This window comes from Musa acuminata, chromosome BXJ3-10, assembly GCF_036884655.1.
Source record: "Musa acuminata AAA Group cultivar baxijiao chromosome BXJ3-10, Cavendish_Baxijiao_AAA, whole genome shotgun sequence".
Classification (NCBI taxonomy): Eukaryota; Viridiplantae; Streptophyta; class Magnoliopsida; order Zingiberales; family Musaceae; genus Musa; species Musa acuminata.
The window spans coordinates 24,484,268-24,500,260 of NC_088358.1; the positions used below are offsets into that span (position 1 = coordinate 24,484,268).

The window sequence follows — 15,993 nt, forward strand, 5'->3', positions numbered from 1 at the left end:
TGCCTCAACGCGGAAGCTTACGAGACACAATACATACAGTATATAATTTGGTTTAGCTATTAAGCAGAACTGATCTGAATTCAAAGCAACAATTAATACCCAAAATATAGGAGAAATCATTGATTGCCGAAATAATAAACTGCTCTAACTGTTTTATCTGTCATCTCGCTACAATTTCAACTTCCACTAAGTTTATACAAGAACTTGAAGAAATCAATTTGACACAGCCTCTGTTCCTGTCGACAGCAGTTTCCGATCACAAGACAGCAATCGCAGAGCTGCCAAAATTCTCATTTCTCTGTAAGTAATCACCCTATCGACCCTATCACTTCCAAAGAAAGAGGAGCAGAGCTTTACATTCCCGGAGCCAATTCACAAGCTGGTTTTTCTGAGACACCAACTAGACGCATTCTCAACCCACCTCCATCAAGATCGACAGAGTTTCCTCCGATGATCTTGGGACGGAGATTTGCTACAACTTGTCAGCTATTCTGCCGAGAGCGTCTGCGAGTTTGCCGAGAACGGCGAGCAAGCCATTAGCTTGGTCCTTCCTCTGGTCTCTGTCCAATTGGCAGTTCATGTTTTGAGCTTCTAGTTGGGCCGTCAGCATTCTGCTGTTCCTCTCTAAGACTTCAATCAGTTTACTTTGTAGATCGCTGTCTTCAGCTTCATCTGGTGATGTTCGTCTTCTCTTCTGTCCTCCTCGCGATGGAGAGCTCTTCCCGGGGTTCTCAGCTTGTGGTTTATCTTTTGCCGTAGCTGCACGATTAAAGCCAATCAAGTAAATTCCAAAACCCATAACATAACACTCCGAGCCAATTCTTAAACATGATGATCGATTGAAAAGCTTAGTGCTCATTGGAAACTTGAGTGATTGATTAATGAGGCCCATCCAAAATTGTTAGACTTGGTTTATATTTTCTCCTTGAAGATCCGATGTACAACGGAGATTACCTAAATATTATAAGCTAAGAATAGAACATTTGAAATCCATCTAAGCAGGAAGCTTAGAGGGAAACCACTCTAACAATTAGTTTACAGATGTATTTATGTATGAGCAAAGCATTCATTTCCCATCTCATCTCGAGTACAGATTCTTGGCCACAGCAAGCTTTTGATATCTCATGAAATTACTATGATAGATCTAACTTTATCTTGCATGGAAATTGATAGACAAAGTGAATAATCATGACAACACTAAAAGAACACATATATGTTGAACATTTTTCATAAAAGAAACAAATCTTGAATTGTAATGTCAGGACAGAGTATAACAGAGTGTTCAATGGTTCTTCTAACACCTATCTCTTCCCATCAAAAATTGGAGTTCTTTACTATGAATCTATGGTAGTTTTTCTGCCAAAACAATTGCAGAGGTTCACAATCTTAATTCTTTCTTTGGTTACCCTTCTGCACTCTGTTTGCCTGATAGTTTTCCTATGGTGCTTAGGAAACAAGAGAAAAGCACATACAAACCGAGCAAAATAGTATACTACTTTACTGAGACAAAGCTGACAGATAGAACTCTAAATTGTTCCATCGAATACATTTCACAGAGCATGAAATGTGCAATAACATAAAGAATTAGCATTCGAGTATCTACAAATGATTGAGAGGAGTGACAAAAGCTTGTAGAACTGCACAGGAAAAGAGAGAGCAACAGCCATTACCTTCATCAGACCTCCAATGTTGAGATGATTCGTACTTCTTTTCTGCATGAGGAACAGCGCAATGAAAAGAAAAGCTTAAATCTTTGTCGATTAAACAACAAGGTTAGGCTGAACAATACTAATCCATCTAAAGAACCATTACCCGATATCGGCACGGCCGCCACCGGCTGTGGTGGCGGCGCCGTATCCTCGTCCTCGTCCTCCGCCTCCTTCTCCTCCTCGAAGTCCGAGAACAGTCCATCCTCCGCTGCAGTCCGCCCGCTATCAAAGACCGCCTCTTCCTCCTCGCCCCCCGCCGCCGCTGTCCGCCCAAACCCCTTCTTCCCCTCCTCCTCTTCCTCCGCGGCGGGCTCCGCCTCCACTTCCGCGACCGCTACACCGTCGAGGATGTCGTACACCTCCCGGTCAAAGAACCCCGGCAGCCTCCTCTCCCTCCTGAGATCATTCCTCATCGTCCAAAACGACTCCTTTCCCTTCGCCTCCCACTCCTTTATCTTCTTAAAGTCGCCGGCGAGGTTGCTCCACCGCTTCCGGCACTGTACCGGCCCCCGGTCGACCCCATGCCGGCGGCAGTACGACGACACCGACGCCCACTTGGGTTCCACCGGCGACGCCGCCGCCACCAACGCCCCCGCCCCCATCTCCCCGCTTCCGCCGCCGCCCCGCCCGGCTCCACGCCCTCTGCCCCGGCTCTCCACCACCCTCTTCCCCTGTATCAGCACCAGTATCTCCTGCCTCGTCCACCGCGGCAGACGGGGAGGCCGCGCCCCTCCTCCTCCTCCTCCTCCTCCTGCGCCGTCGTCGCCGTTGGAACCCGCCGTGTCGACGGCGTTGGCCATTAAGAATGGCCAAAAGCCGCAGAGATCACAACGTCGTCGTAAAACCCACGTAAATGTTTAACGGAGAGTTAACGGAATTGGGAGGGCGCCGTTATGGAGGCTCCTTTAGGCGTCCATGGCATGTATACCCTTAAGAAGGGGAGGAAGGGAGGGCGTCGAAGGAGAGAGAGGAAACAAAAAGGAAAGGAGTGGAATAGGGAGAAGGGAGGAGGGGAGGACTTGATTAGGTCCTAATTAAACGTGGCCCCTCATAATCCCTATCTATATCTATATCTAGGTGCCATTAAATTAATGAATGATATTATAATATCATTGCGGGTGTGTGTAAATAAATCCACACCGTAAAGTGATATCTTTGCCACTAAAATAGGATAGTCAAGATATTGTGGGGATAGTCCATACACGATTAAATACATGAAAGCTAAGGGGATATCTTTTTCCCTGTTTGGACGTTGATAAGGCACTATCACCACCCTCTTGTGTTTCCTTCTCGTAACGTGACCGTCTCCTTTATTCGAATTGTTTTGTAGGGGAGGTTTTGGTGTGTAGTCATACTTAATGTATTCGTCTTTTACGCTACAATGAGTTTAGTTGTGTATCTTAAGATTATGTCCTTTTCTTCTTTTTTCTTTTTTCTTTATTGATCTATAAGCTTGAGAGTTATAGTAAAATAAAAATTATAATTACCATAAAAAGTTTAGAAAATAATAAGAAATTATTAATTATTTTTTTTTTAAGTATATGTGAGTTAGCCTATTATTAAGGAAGGAAAAAATACATGATAATTCTTAATAAATTAAATTTATTGGGCGAACGATTTTTAATTAAAATTTTCATTGATTTTGCCTCGCTCAAATATAATTCATCATTTTTAGGATTTCGATAGAAGATCATAGTCGATCAACAATTACAATTCTTGTTTGTCGTTTTTTTTTTTTTTTTTTTACCCGTTGGCTTATATGCTTTTAGGTAAATTAATTCGTCTAAATGGATAGGAAAGATCGGTTTAGAAGAAGAAGAAGAAAAAAAAAAAAAGAGTGATCGCACACTCAACTTGAGCTGTTGACTTTTTCTGAAGCTATACGGTGAACTTTGTTTGCTGAATTAATTATCGATGCTAATTCCGAGAAAATGTCAAGGATAAGCATTGCGGAAACGTCTAAGATAGGCCACAAACAAGAGCATATATTTGCCTATGATTAGCTTTGTTGACGAGGGCGATGATGAACAACAACAACATCTCTTTCGATTGTGCACGCCTCTCGTCCCTAGGAAATGGCTACACTGAACTCATTAGAAGAATGCACTTGCTTGGTGAGGCCATTGGCTTTGGAATCATTAGGGTAGACATGGTCTCCTTGTCATGGGAGGGGGGACCGAGAGATGCCCTCCGGCCGAACGACACTTCCGGCCGACACGTGGCGACACGCACCATTCCATTGACGTCGGAATCGACCCCAATTACTTTTTATCATTAAATGTTGTTTTCATGTCCGTTTCTCTAATGACACCCTTTCTCTCTCTCTCTCTCTCTCTCTCTCTCTCTCCATCGGCTCGATGGAGGTGGTGACCCTTTCGGCCACCGGAAGGTAAGATGGAGCCTTAATGGATGTCGATGGCATCTTGGGTCTTCCACAACGCCTTCGATTGTGGGGATGGAAAGAAGTCATCCCCTTCATGGGACCGCCTTTCCGATTCATAAGTGTCAGCAAATTGCTTGTGATTTCCTACCCACCACCGAGTTATACGACGTGAGGCGGAAGAGCATGCATGACTTGATGATGGCTCGACCCGAACACATCGTTGATGATAAGTGAGTCTAGGCAATAGTTTATTTGAGGTTCTGACCAATTGCAGGGTTACTGATGACCCACTTGCATCTTGTGATGGCCAAAAGGGCCATCCATGTCAGATCAACTCAGTGTCACTAATGGCAGTCTTTTCTTGTTTTTATGGGAAAGGAATATGATAAAGATGCTGAGATACGCAATAATGATGCAGCCCAATTGCTTGAATTCTCAAAAGCACTGTAAAGCTCAATCCATACATGGTTTGACTGACCGAAGAAAGACTGATAGGGGTTGACCTTTGGATATCCACACAGCAATTACCCTATGATATGATGCTATGTTTGAAGGCAGTTCAGTCGTAAGATATGATTCCCTACTCATTTGATGCCAAATACCCCTTCCCCCCTACTGTGATCTCGGTGGCCATGCTTGATTACTCTACTCCACTAAACTACATCTATTGCCTGAGGAATTGGAAACATGGATCCCAGGAAGGCCAATCACAATGGCCGATGAAATAAGATATATATTTCTGATGCAGAGAGAAGCATATCATCCACTTGAAATATTCAAATTGGATGACAATGTCCTTTTTCTTGCATGAGTGCAAGATTTACTTTCATGGATTTGATGATGGTACGAATATAATGTTATTAGATAATGGGAGACAAAGGATGACACCACCTCAAGTGTAAAGGTTTAGAATCTTGTTGAAATCGATCGAAGCCTCACCCAATCCGAACCCGATTTAGAATCTTATTGCAATCGATCGAAGCCTCACCCAACCCGAACCCGTTCACAGATCGGTAGCCGCGACACCGGTCTTCGTGGCCTTCGATCAAGAAAAAATCTCGACCGTCCAATAAATAGGAATAAATTCGCCCACTAATAGTAACATGTGATCCCCAAAATCTCCCGCGCCAAACGGAGGCCGCTATCGGACGAGCGAGCAAGATGGTCGCCGGAGAGGACGGAGGAGCACCTCTTCCGCCTCTCCGCGGTCTCTCTCTCCGACGCCGAGGGCTTGGTCCTTCCTCCGCTGCCCTTTCTTCTCTACGAATCGGTGCTAAGCCCTAACTTGTTTCCAATTTTGCATCGGTCATATGGATAAGAAATTTTCTTTTCTGAACTCAATTTGATTGCTCGATGCTTGAGTCGAAATGAGTAGATCAAGGATGATCAAAATTCCATTTTGGTAACTTGAGATTGAAATGGGTAAGACTGAGATCACAAATTTTGCTTAAGAGATTACTTTAATTGGCTAGAAAGCTGTGGATCGAGACTCAGGGGTACTGCGCACTATGTAAGACGAAAGATTTATTTCTAATCACTATCTGTCTTACCTGTAGATTGCCATGCTTTCAGATCTTTCCTGAAGAGATAATCTAACTTGATCCATCTTGGAGGGAGTAGAGTCGTCTTCCTGTCGTGGATCATGTTTAACTTCAACGATAACTATATCATGGAACGCATACTGTGAAGCATCAAAAACCTTGCTAATCTGCAATATAATTTACCTTCTGCGTTATTCCAAATCCCAATTGGTATTGGTGGAGGGCCGACGGATGTTCTCGATTGATAATATGAGTGTTAACAATGTTGTGCGGGGCAGTCCCCTGAAGCCTGCATCTGTTGGGCTCCAGGATTTTAGCCTCTCCTTGAACTCTTTGCAGGCAACTTGACTGAAGTCCACTCCTCCAACCTCACAAGCTTTGACATGTTTACGCATACATGAGTTATCCTCGAACTTGATTCTTTCAGAGGATCGTCTTCTTCATTTTAGTGCCTTTTTTTTACTATGGGTTCTTGTAATCTGTCCTAAACTTTTGCCTGCTTGGACACGCAACCAAACACTTGTCGACCATTCATTTAGCCCATACTGTGATCTCAACCACATTCCGAATTGGCTTTTGGATTTGAAATGGCATGTTCGTGACTTGAGTTCAACAGCTTGAATGAATCATTGCTGCTTGCATCGGCCTATGCATCATAGATCTCAATGACAACTCACTTTCTAACATGTTTGTCAGTTGAACTGCTGAATTGTCGAAGCTTCCTTCTCTCCAATCTTTGCATTTGAACAGCAATTTGCTTTCTTGGAAAGCACCCTCCTTCTCATCATTGAGACTTCATTTAAGGTTGAACTTACTGTCTGCAAAATGCCTGCAGATATGGGGAAGCTTACATCTCTTCAGGTGCTGGACCTTGTGGACTACTCTGACATCTTACAAGGATGGCTCTGTTTCACTGTAAGGATCCAAGAAGGCATTGATTCCTTGGGACAGAGTCTCCTGACCTTTCAATGAGCAATCCTTCAGGTGCTCCTGCATGTCCAAGATGAGATCATTGAGCCTCATGAACTTGTCCGTGACAACTTATCAGGGAGAATTATATAAGGTAGGCAGTCTAATACCTTCAGTTGCCAATCAGGACTTTTGTGGATGGCCATTGCAGCAGCTTGATGGTGCAGCCGAGGAGCGTGGAAATAGAGATGCATAAAATCCTGTGAAGTTCTGGGCTTTGCATCCCATTAGGATCTGTGATGGGCTTCTTTGATGCAGTAATGGCTTCTGATGACAAGAATAGTCTCTACGAGCATTCGCAGTGAGCTGCAGTGAAGCAAAAAAGGTCCCTCAGTGAGCAAAGACCACTACTCATTAGGTAATTTCCATTACTGCTTTAGGATTTGGGATTTTTTTTTTCTATGTTAAAATTATAGTTAATTTCCGCTGCAAAAGATGGGAGACTGGACCTCTAATCCTCTCTAAAACATCACATTGGATGGGGCTCTCACTCTCTCTTTCCTTCAGCATAGGACGGGATGCTGTCAAGAACTGGATGTGGCACACAAAACCGAGTACGGTACAAGTGATGTGACAGACAAGAGAAGGAAATCTTGCAACGAGAAAGGTGTGGCACTCATCGAGAACTCGGAATGGTGGTTGGTGCCTGTTGTCGTTTGTCCTCTTCTCAGCCCAAATCTTTGACACCCAAAACTGGACCTTTCTCTTTTCTGAACACCCAAGTCCTGCAGCCACCAGTGCATCATTCCCTTGCTTGACCTTTCCATCACTCCAATGGATTCTTGCCGGATCTAGGCAGATGAGCACCACATAACCACAGATATTTTGTTCTTGATGCTTACCTCCAATTGAATGTTTTTTTTGGCCTTCAAAAAGTTATTCATACTCTTGAAGTATTTCTCCAAATCTATTGGCCCTTCCAACTTAGTTTTTCACTACAAGTATTCTTATAAAAGTGAACATTTTACAGATTAATTATTGTTTATTATAATGATATTGAGATTCCAATTGTTGGGTTAAAGCTTCGACCCTCTTTTGTGATATGATTTGATTAGTTCTGAGTTTCAAATTATTTTTAATATTTGATGTAATTATCAAAATAATTAATATTATTCAAAGATCGTCCAAAATTAATATTTGTGATAGTCCTATTTTTATCCAAGAAATTTATATTGGCAATCCAATTTTATTATTTATAACCTCATTTGAAGAACTTTTAATATTTGTAAGATATTCTTTTGATCGTAAAACTCTTAACTTATCATTTAATTCTAATACTTTTTCTGCTCTATTCCAAACAGTTCTTTCTCTTTACCTTCTTTTCATTTCTTCTTATCCTTCTTCTGATTGTCAAACATGATCGTATGTAATGCAATCATGATTTTGATGCTATCATTCAAGGGGATGATCGATCGACATATGAAATGGTTTATATGAAATAAGGATAATTAAGAGATTGTAGAAAATAAAGGTATGATTGGTAATTGAGGGATTGTGTTCAGTAAAATTATATTTTACTATTATTTTAAGATGATTATATGAAATAAAAAAAATTATCAATAGCAAAGTTGGGGTTACAACTAGTTTTTTTTTAATCTAAGGATATTTATAAAAGAAAGGTTTTAAAAGTTGATACTCAGCTATTAGATTATCCACAATATGGGTTTGTTCTGATCATTTGATACATCATTACCACAGCAACCATTCATTCAATCTTTGATTGTGATTAGGTGGAGCATTATTTCACGACAGTGACTGCATCACAGAAGGTATGACACCTGCAACCCCAGACATGTCACAATAGTATTGTGCCAAACAATGCAAGTCTCTTTATTTGTTTTCTTTTGACACAGTCAACTCTCACACAGCATAATAGAATTCGCATCCATGTCTTTATAGAGATACCAAGTTCAAATCGTTGTCGATGTTTTTTTCTTGCACTATGGCACATTGAGATGCGAACAAACAGCTTAATTATGGCTTTTATTTTATAGGGAGATTCCTGTTATCATGACAAAGTCACACCACCAATATGTTTTATTTATCTGCACCCAATCAATGATTGTTTTGGGACTAAACAAATGATGTCAGTGGATGCTTTAAGCTCTGAGCTGGTGATGAAACCAGAAAGGAACATGAATTCACGGGGCTCAGAGCAGTTCATGCTTTCTTGTTGAGTGGTGTCCACAGTAGTTGTTACTAGTTTAAGCTGCCTGCATTCATTATAGGTTGAGGCATCTAAAGAAGAAAAGGAGGGGCTGAGTCCAGCTGTGTGGAGGAGGGGAGGGGAATATAACATTCGCCACTCTTCTCCATCATTAAGAGCCAAAAGAAGAAGGTGTTTTTAGGCTGGTCCTCACCCCAACTTTCTAACAAGCTACTTTGTTTCAACTTGTTCTTCCCCCCTGTAGAAATGATCCAATGAAGAGTTCAGAAAAGAAGTTAAATGAGAAGAAAGGGAATGATCTCTGATTCAAACTTATTTCTGAAAGGGTGGTCAAACCCAAGTAGTGGTTTAAGATGTTATCCTACTTTTCTTCCTTCACATCAAATCCTTGATATAGCAAGTGGACAGTTGAAAGAATAATATGAAGAATTGTTATTCTATCCATGAACTTTCAGAGGGTGTTAAATTTGCCATAACTCATGTTCATGAATTGGTGGATCAACTTCACCAAGATAATAAGCAGAACTGGTGCACAAGCAGGAACTGCTTTGGAGTATTTCTTTTCTCTTGTGAATGGTTCCACTGAAACACAGGACTCAGAGCAATGCATTCATCATTTGATTTGATTGGTGTTGGGTCATTTCTTGAGGTGGCTAGGGAGGGTTGGGGAGACCAAATTTATCTCTTTTCCTTTGTTTTGTTACCATCACATCCTGAAGTGGACCCCACCTTGTGAGGAAATGCTTGCTTTCAGGGTCACATGATCCATCAGTCTCACTGAAACCACCAATTCTCTTTCTTCCAAGTTGGGGTGGTTGATGGCAATTAATGTTTGAAACTACAGGCCAAACTAGTTTCTGTGGCAGTATGAGATGAGTATTACTTCTCATTGGTGTATTCTTCTTTGGTCCTAAAAAACCTCCAAGTTAGTATTGATTGGAATTATCATTTCATGTACAGCACTTTAATGCAGGGGAGCAGAAGGAGAATAATGTTCAAGTTGTGAACCAAAAGCCAAGTTAGTTTCTTTGGCAGTATGACATGAGCATTCCTTTTCATTGGTATACTGTTCTCACTTCCAAGTTAACACTGACTGGAATAATTGTTTTATGTACAGCACCTTGATGGAGGGGAGGAGAAAGAGAGAGAACAATATCCATTCAAGTTGTAAACGAAAAGCCAAATTAGTCTTGTTTTTTTTGGCAGTATGCCATGAATATTCCTCTTCACTGGTCTTGTGTATCAATCTTGAAGAGAACTTCCAAGCTATAACCTTGGCTGCAAACATTGATAATTGGACAGTAGCTTTGGTACAGGAGAGTAGAAAGAGAAGCAAAAGGGTAAACTGTACAATAGTTGAGCATCAGAAGAAATTGCAGCAGAAGCATCCAAATCAGTGGTGATTTCAGTACAAAATGGAACAGAAACTAAGGTCCTGCTGGGGTTCTGCTCCTCTCATTTCAAATCACCATGTCATCGACCAGTCCAAACCCTGACATGATGAACACCACCCGCCAGTGAAGTTGCCCAACACTCACTGCACCCTGAGCTGGATGGCATTTGACTCCAACAGGGCCTCCGGAGCCATGATTTAGCAGTGCAGCATATGCCAAGTGCATTTTTGATCCTGAAGAATCACAGTGGTTAGAATCCTAAACCCATGTTGCTAACGCAGAGAATGTCAGGAATGAACTGTGGTGTCTGTGGTTCGGAATGGAAGAGGTTTCAGGGATCAGTGACCGTGGAGTGGAGTAGTGTTGAACAGCCACTGTTCCTGAAGAGGGTAAGGCTTACATGGGACAAGAAATGGGTGTGCCCACCAACACTGGACCAGTCAGTGGCAGATAGATGATCCAGAATTCTTTATTGGAACAAAATTCTACATGTCCATTGGGGGCCAGTCCGTCACTCTCATCCCAACCTTTTTCTGCATCATTGATTGCCAGAACAGCTCCATCTCATCCTGTTGCAAGTTCTGCTGACCTGAGTGGATTGGTGGGTTGCCTTGTGAAGTTTCCTATGGGTTTCAAGATTCATGATGCCTTTGCCCCTTTATCAGCTACAAGACCCACCAGTAGATTGTTGTCCCATCCTTGTTAGTTTTATCTGCATCTCCTCCTCCATTCTCATAGCTTCCCTACCAGTGATGATGGAGTGAGTAGCTGGGGCAGGTACTCTGTGGTTGTGGGTTCTTGGTTTCAAGTGAAGGGAAAAAACAGAAATATGTTGTTGGCTAGTTTTGGGTGCCATAAATGATTGCTTCAAGTGTGGCTGTGATGGCAAGGGAATCTTGTCTCTGCCCACCAAATTTACTCATAAAACATGCGAGAGAGAGAGAGAGAGAGAGAGAGAGAGAGAGAGATTTGTGATGGAAGAGTTCACCAAAATACTTGTCTTATGGTTCCCAAAATCAAGTGTATGTTAAAACTTTAGCCTTTGGAGAAAAAGGTTTTGCAAGTGCATTTGGCAGGGACGAGACCTGCAAGAATCTTTCTAATGGTGATAGATTAATAACATACCCACTTTGTGGTCCAAGAAATAATAAACGCAAGATCTCATGAACATGATCGAGTGATCAAATTGGTGTTGACATGATGTGGTGAAGCTGAAGAATTTGCTGCGATATATAACTAAGCAGATAAGCCTTACTGGCTTGTCAAAGAGTCAACTGAGCGTGTGGAATTTGGATAAGCTTGACATCTGAATTGTTTGCGTTTATTGGAAGACGCGGACACGTTTCATGGTAAGGTTGCGTGTGGGTATGCAAACTTGGACTAAGAAACGTTTGTGATCTCCCATCAATGTAAGTTTCCAGGCAAAAGAAGCTACGTCGAACACAGATTTGACTTCGTCCATCCTAACTTGGTTGACTCGTAAATTGACGAATCGACTCGGTCAACCGACGTTATCCACACAAACACCGGCAACATTTATGACGGTGGAAGACATTGCTTTCAATTTTGAAGCGTATGTGGCGATATTTATATACACATATTAAAAAAAGGAAAAAAGGTATTTAACACGTCAGCGCGCATCCAAATCCACCACCATCACGAAACGGGGGCGGGCCGACATCAAGCAACAGCTCGTAGCCGTTGAAAGAAGGCGATCAAATAAAAATAAGACCGTGACTACAGTCACCGCCCACCGTGGTTACCCCCCAGCAACAGAGTGAGCACCGGTATATCGAAGCCGATGGACGCAAAGAGGTCACGTCGGCCGTCCCCTCGCCGTCACCTAACGGGAAGCGGCCATTTAGCCGTTACGGGGCAGGTCGGGGCCCACTTCGGGTGGTCGGCCGTGCCCCCTCGTTGTCCATACTCACGGGTTGCGGCCGCGAAGTACATTGAAGGATCCATTAATTTGAGGCGTCCGGTGGACGGACACGATGGTGGCATGAACAAAATCGTACGATTTCCGAGGTGCGTATTTTTTAATTTTTCTTTTGTATTTTTATTTTATTTTATTTTATTTAAACCTTGGAGTTACCTAACTATGCCCGGTGCTGGAGATGGTGGCTGGGTCCCAGTGAGGCGGTGGGGTGGTATTAGTTGACGATGGTGCGGTGAGAAGTGACTGGGCCCCAATCAACCAAGTGGCGGAGAACAATTTGGTTTGTCATCCAACCAAGGATCAGAGCACATGGTAAAGCGGTCTCGAATCGAACTCTATCTAAACTGTCATGCGGGATCCGGTGGGCGCCTGAGCCAATGGGACGAGCGCTGCGAGTGGGGTCCCACGCCGAGACCACGAGGACTACGCACGAGTTGGGATCCGGGCGCCTATAGATCGGTAGGCATTCATTACAAGTGAAGCCAACGGTTTTCATGAAATAAAAAAATAATTAATTCTTCGTGTATATATATATATATATATATTCTTTAAAAAAAATTAAGTTTTTAAATTTCTCAAATAACATCTTAAGTTTGAAAAATTTTCACTGTCCCTTTTTATTTTTATCAAAATGATCTTCGTAACCTTTAGTCATCATCGTCTCGCTAATCACTTTCCACCGTCAAACTTATATAATAATTAAAACGTATCAATCTTTACTAAATCTTATTGGATCAATGATTGGACAATCCTTGCCACCCTCACGTAAGTAAATACAGGTGATGCTACACAACACCTCTATGGTTAACGATGACTCTCGTCATCCTTATGGAAGTAAGGGCAAAGGCAATCCTTGCCACCCTCACACAAGTAAGAGCGTAATCGACGTTATATAATGCCTTTTAGATTAGTGATGACAATGAGAGTTGAGGGTTCAATTAAATTTGATGGGAGACCATACAATCTCTTTGTACCCCTTTCTTATCACATAGTCTTTTTGTGTCTTATCATCGTCGTCAATCATGGGCGAAGAAGGAGACGATGACTTACCGTTAGGGAATGAGAGAGGACTTATAGGTAAAGATGCCATACAAAGGGCGAAAGCAGGTTGTTGATAGGGTGGAAGCACAATTTAGAACGGGGTAGAAAATTTTCAAGATGACAATTGTAAAATTTTCTTTTTAGCTGATCAAAGACACTATATTTATATGTGTGTGTGTGGCGTTAGAAATCTCCAACTCATTCAACGGAATAAAAGCTGACGACGCTATTTCGTGAAGAGAGAGAAAGAGAGGAGAGCTTAGAGAGAGTGGCACTGTTGAGCTGAGAGTAAAAGCTTTGGTCGGAGGGAGGAGAAGCAGCGAGGCTTCACCGTCCTGTGCCCACAAACAGTATATGGATTTATGCTTAACCCATCATTTTACTCTCCGGTTTTGATACTATGAGAGAGAGAGAGAGAGAGAGAGAGAGAGAGAGAGTTCATCGATAGGTGATCTTCTTCAACACCTTTTGGATATAGTTTCTTGTAGTATTTTGATCGAGGCACGAGAAGAGAAAGAGAGAGAAAGGCGCAGGGAAAAAAAAAACGAACAGACAAAGGTTAAAGTCACCAATCAATTGATCCATGATGGTTCTTATTGTGGCCATCAGATCAAGAAGGATAACATGTTCATTTATGTGCTCTTTTAACAGATATTACATTAAGTAGATGGCTTCTATAATTTGATTTTATTTCAGGCAAGCAATTATATAACAAAAAACAAATATGAATCATGTATGTGGTAGGTTTTGTTAGCTTGCAGCTCAATATACTGACTTGATTAAAATTTTTTTATCCTGAAAGATAAAAGGGTTCTATAATTTTATCATTTGAACTACAATTAGACTGATCAAATTGATATCATTAAAAATTAATAACCCGAAGACTATAAAAGATTATGCTCTCATCTCATATTACCGTCTTATCTATATATGAAACGAATAAAGTTACTGATGATCTATCAACTATCGATTTTGAGATTTAATCACCCTAGTGAGAATGCATGCTTAGTTTTTGGATTTGAGATAGTTACAAATATAAATATGGATACTCGAGTCGAATCCATGATATTATTAGCATCGAATTTGATTGTTATTTTGATATGTTATAATTAATTTAAATTTATTTATTTTTTAAGTCTCATTGTACTTAAAATTATATTTATAATGATGATATAATATAAAAACTCTAACTTGGCATATTGTAAATTTTAGATGAATCGAGTATTGGCATGTTAACTAGTTTAGTCGACAAAGAACCTAATAGATTATCATAAGATCTTAGACTCAAATATCATCTTTAACATCTCTTATTTACATACAAATAAAAAAAGCTCAATGATCACCTAAAACACTCTGAAACCTGATTGAATAAATGCTTAAAAGTTATTTTTTAAAATAGAAATGATCTAAAATTAAAAGAGTGAGAAGCTAATATTAGAAAATACCACTTTTACAGTTAGAGATATCATTGATTATGATTAAAGACTTTTTTTAATCATAAATAAGTTAAAAATATTTTCTAAGATTTATAGTCACATGGAACTCAACAGTCTATCATATTCATGAAATAAAATATCTATTAATGAGGGAAAAATAAATAAACATCTCGTTAGGTTTGAGATGAGCTTGTATATTAAAGTTTGGGCCGGCTATGGTGACATTAATGAGCCATCCATGCACATGCACATGCACATGCACATGCACATGCTGATGGCTGGTCCCCCAAAACCAAGGTACTCACCGTGCGTCAGCCCATCTTCCATCAATCCCGTTCCATCTGGTCCCTCCAATCCCAATCAGAAGGTCCATAGAAATTGCAGGCTGGTCCTCATTTCTCTCTCTCTCTTTCTTTTTTTTCTATTTACCAAATCAATTATCTCTCTCTTCGAAATGCCTTCCGTCTCCTCTGCCTTATCCTCCGGCTTGCGTCATCGTCATGCCATAATAAAAGATCGTAGTGCATCACACACACACACACACACACACACACACACATCTGAATCCGTGTATAGCACGCACACGCTACCCCCGCTGGATCCCGTCGTTGGCCTCAGGCACGAAACAGCAGCTCGACTGGTGGACCCCACCTGATTCAACTTCGCGATAATCCAATCGAATTAATGTCGCGTATAACAGAGGATTTGGGTTAATTTATGACGTGTAATTTTTAGAAAACAGGTGGTATTATTACGGCATCTTTTTTTCGGATACCTCGGAATATCTCCGATATCTTACCCGTGAACAGTAGTAAATAGCCATCACGTTTGCTTTCTTTAACCAACAACGCGTTCGCTACCCGCCTGACTTGCCTTCTTGTGATTGGAGGTGGGCCCCTATTCCCGGACGTGATTGCGTCCGGTTACAAAACAGGTAGACGAGACTAAGGGGTGTCGGGAAACAATCTTTTGGTCGTGTTTATCCGTGGCGGGATTTGATGTCTTCGAATCACCGCATCGGAGACAGCCACGTGGCGGAAGGTGCACGCAAGCTTGCGGGCGCGAAGCCTCGCCTTTCCGCAAGCTTAACGTGACATCACCTAAATGACTATAATGCCCTGTGGGATTGGGGTAAGTACCGGGGTTTCCGGGGAGTAGGGTGGGGACACCTCCCTGTTGCGGGCGACTGCCATCATGGCGATTGCATGAAAATAGAGGGGGAGTACTAGGGCGGTTTGGTCAATAAGTAATAGCAACGCTGTCCTGTGATAGGTAATCTTGAGCGTCCGTTGTACACGTGATCGTTCAGTGGACGGTCCTGATGGTTCGTTCGATGGAGGCGTCCATGGGACGCCGAAAGAATCGGTGGGACACCGTGGCATATCTTCCGTGTGAGACGATAACGGCGCAGCAT

General features: G+C 41.7%; 1 protein-coding gene and 1 long non-coding RNA gene across 2 annotated transcripts; one reads left to right on the forward strand and one right to left on the reverse strand.

Moving 5' to 3' along the window:
- Window positions 1-92: 92 nt before the first annotated feature.
- LOC104000658 (trihelix transcription factor ASR3) lies at window positions 93-2,722 on the reverse strand. The gene is made up of 3 exons (XM_009422753.3): window positions 1,813-2,722; window positions 1,671-1,712; window positions 93-759 (listed from the first exon to the last, which is right to left on the reverse strand). The coding sequence occupies exons 1-3, from the start codon at window positions 2,507-2,509 to the stop codon at window positions 473-475; spliced, it is 1,026 nt and encodes a 341-aa protein (XP_009421028.2). The 5' UTR covers window positions 2,510-2,722; the 3' UTR covers window positions 93-472.
- A 2,464-nt stretch (window positions 2,723-5,186) lies between these two features.
- LOC108951493 (uncharacterized) lies at window positions 5,187-7,638 on the forward strand. Its single transcript, XR_001975922.2, has 3 exons — window positions 5,187-5,362; window positions 6,469-6,960; window positions 7,110-7,638. It is a non-coding gene; the product is annotated as an uncharacterized LOC108951493 (long non-coding RNA).
- Window positions 7,639-15,993: the final 8,355 nt, after the last annotated feature.

Coding starts and splice junctions, on each gene's coding strand:
- LOC104000658 (XM_009422753.3), bottom strand. CDS start 2,509: ATGGCCAACGCCGTCGACACGGCGGGTTCCAACGGCGACGACGGCGCA. Junction 1,713..1,812: donor GGCGGCCGTGCCGATATCGG/GTAATGGTTCTT, acceptor TTCCTCATGCAG/AAAAGAAGTACGAATCATCT. Junction 760..1,670: donor ACATTGGAGGTCTGATGAAG/GTAATGGCTGTT, acceptor TTAATCGTGCAG/CTACGGCAAAAGATAAACCA.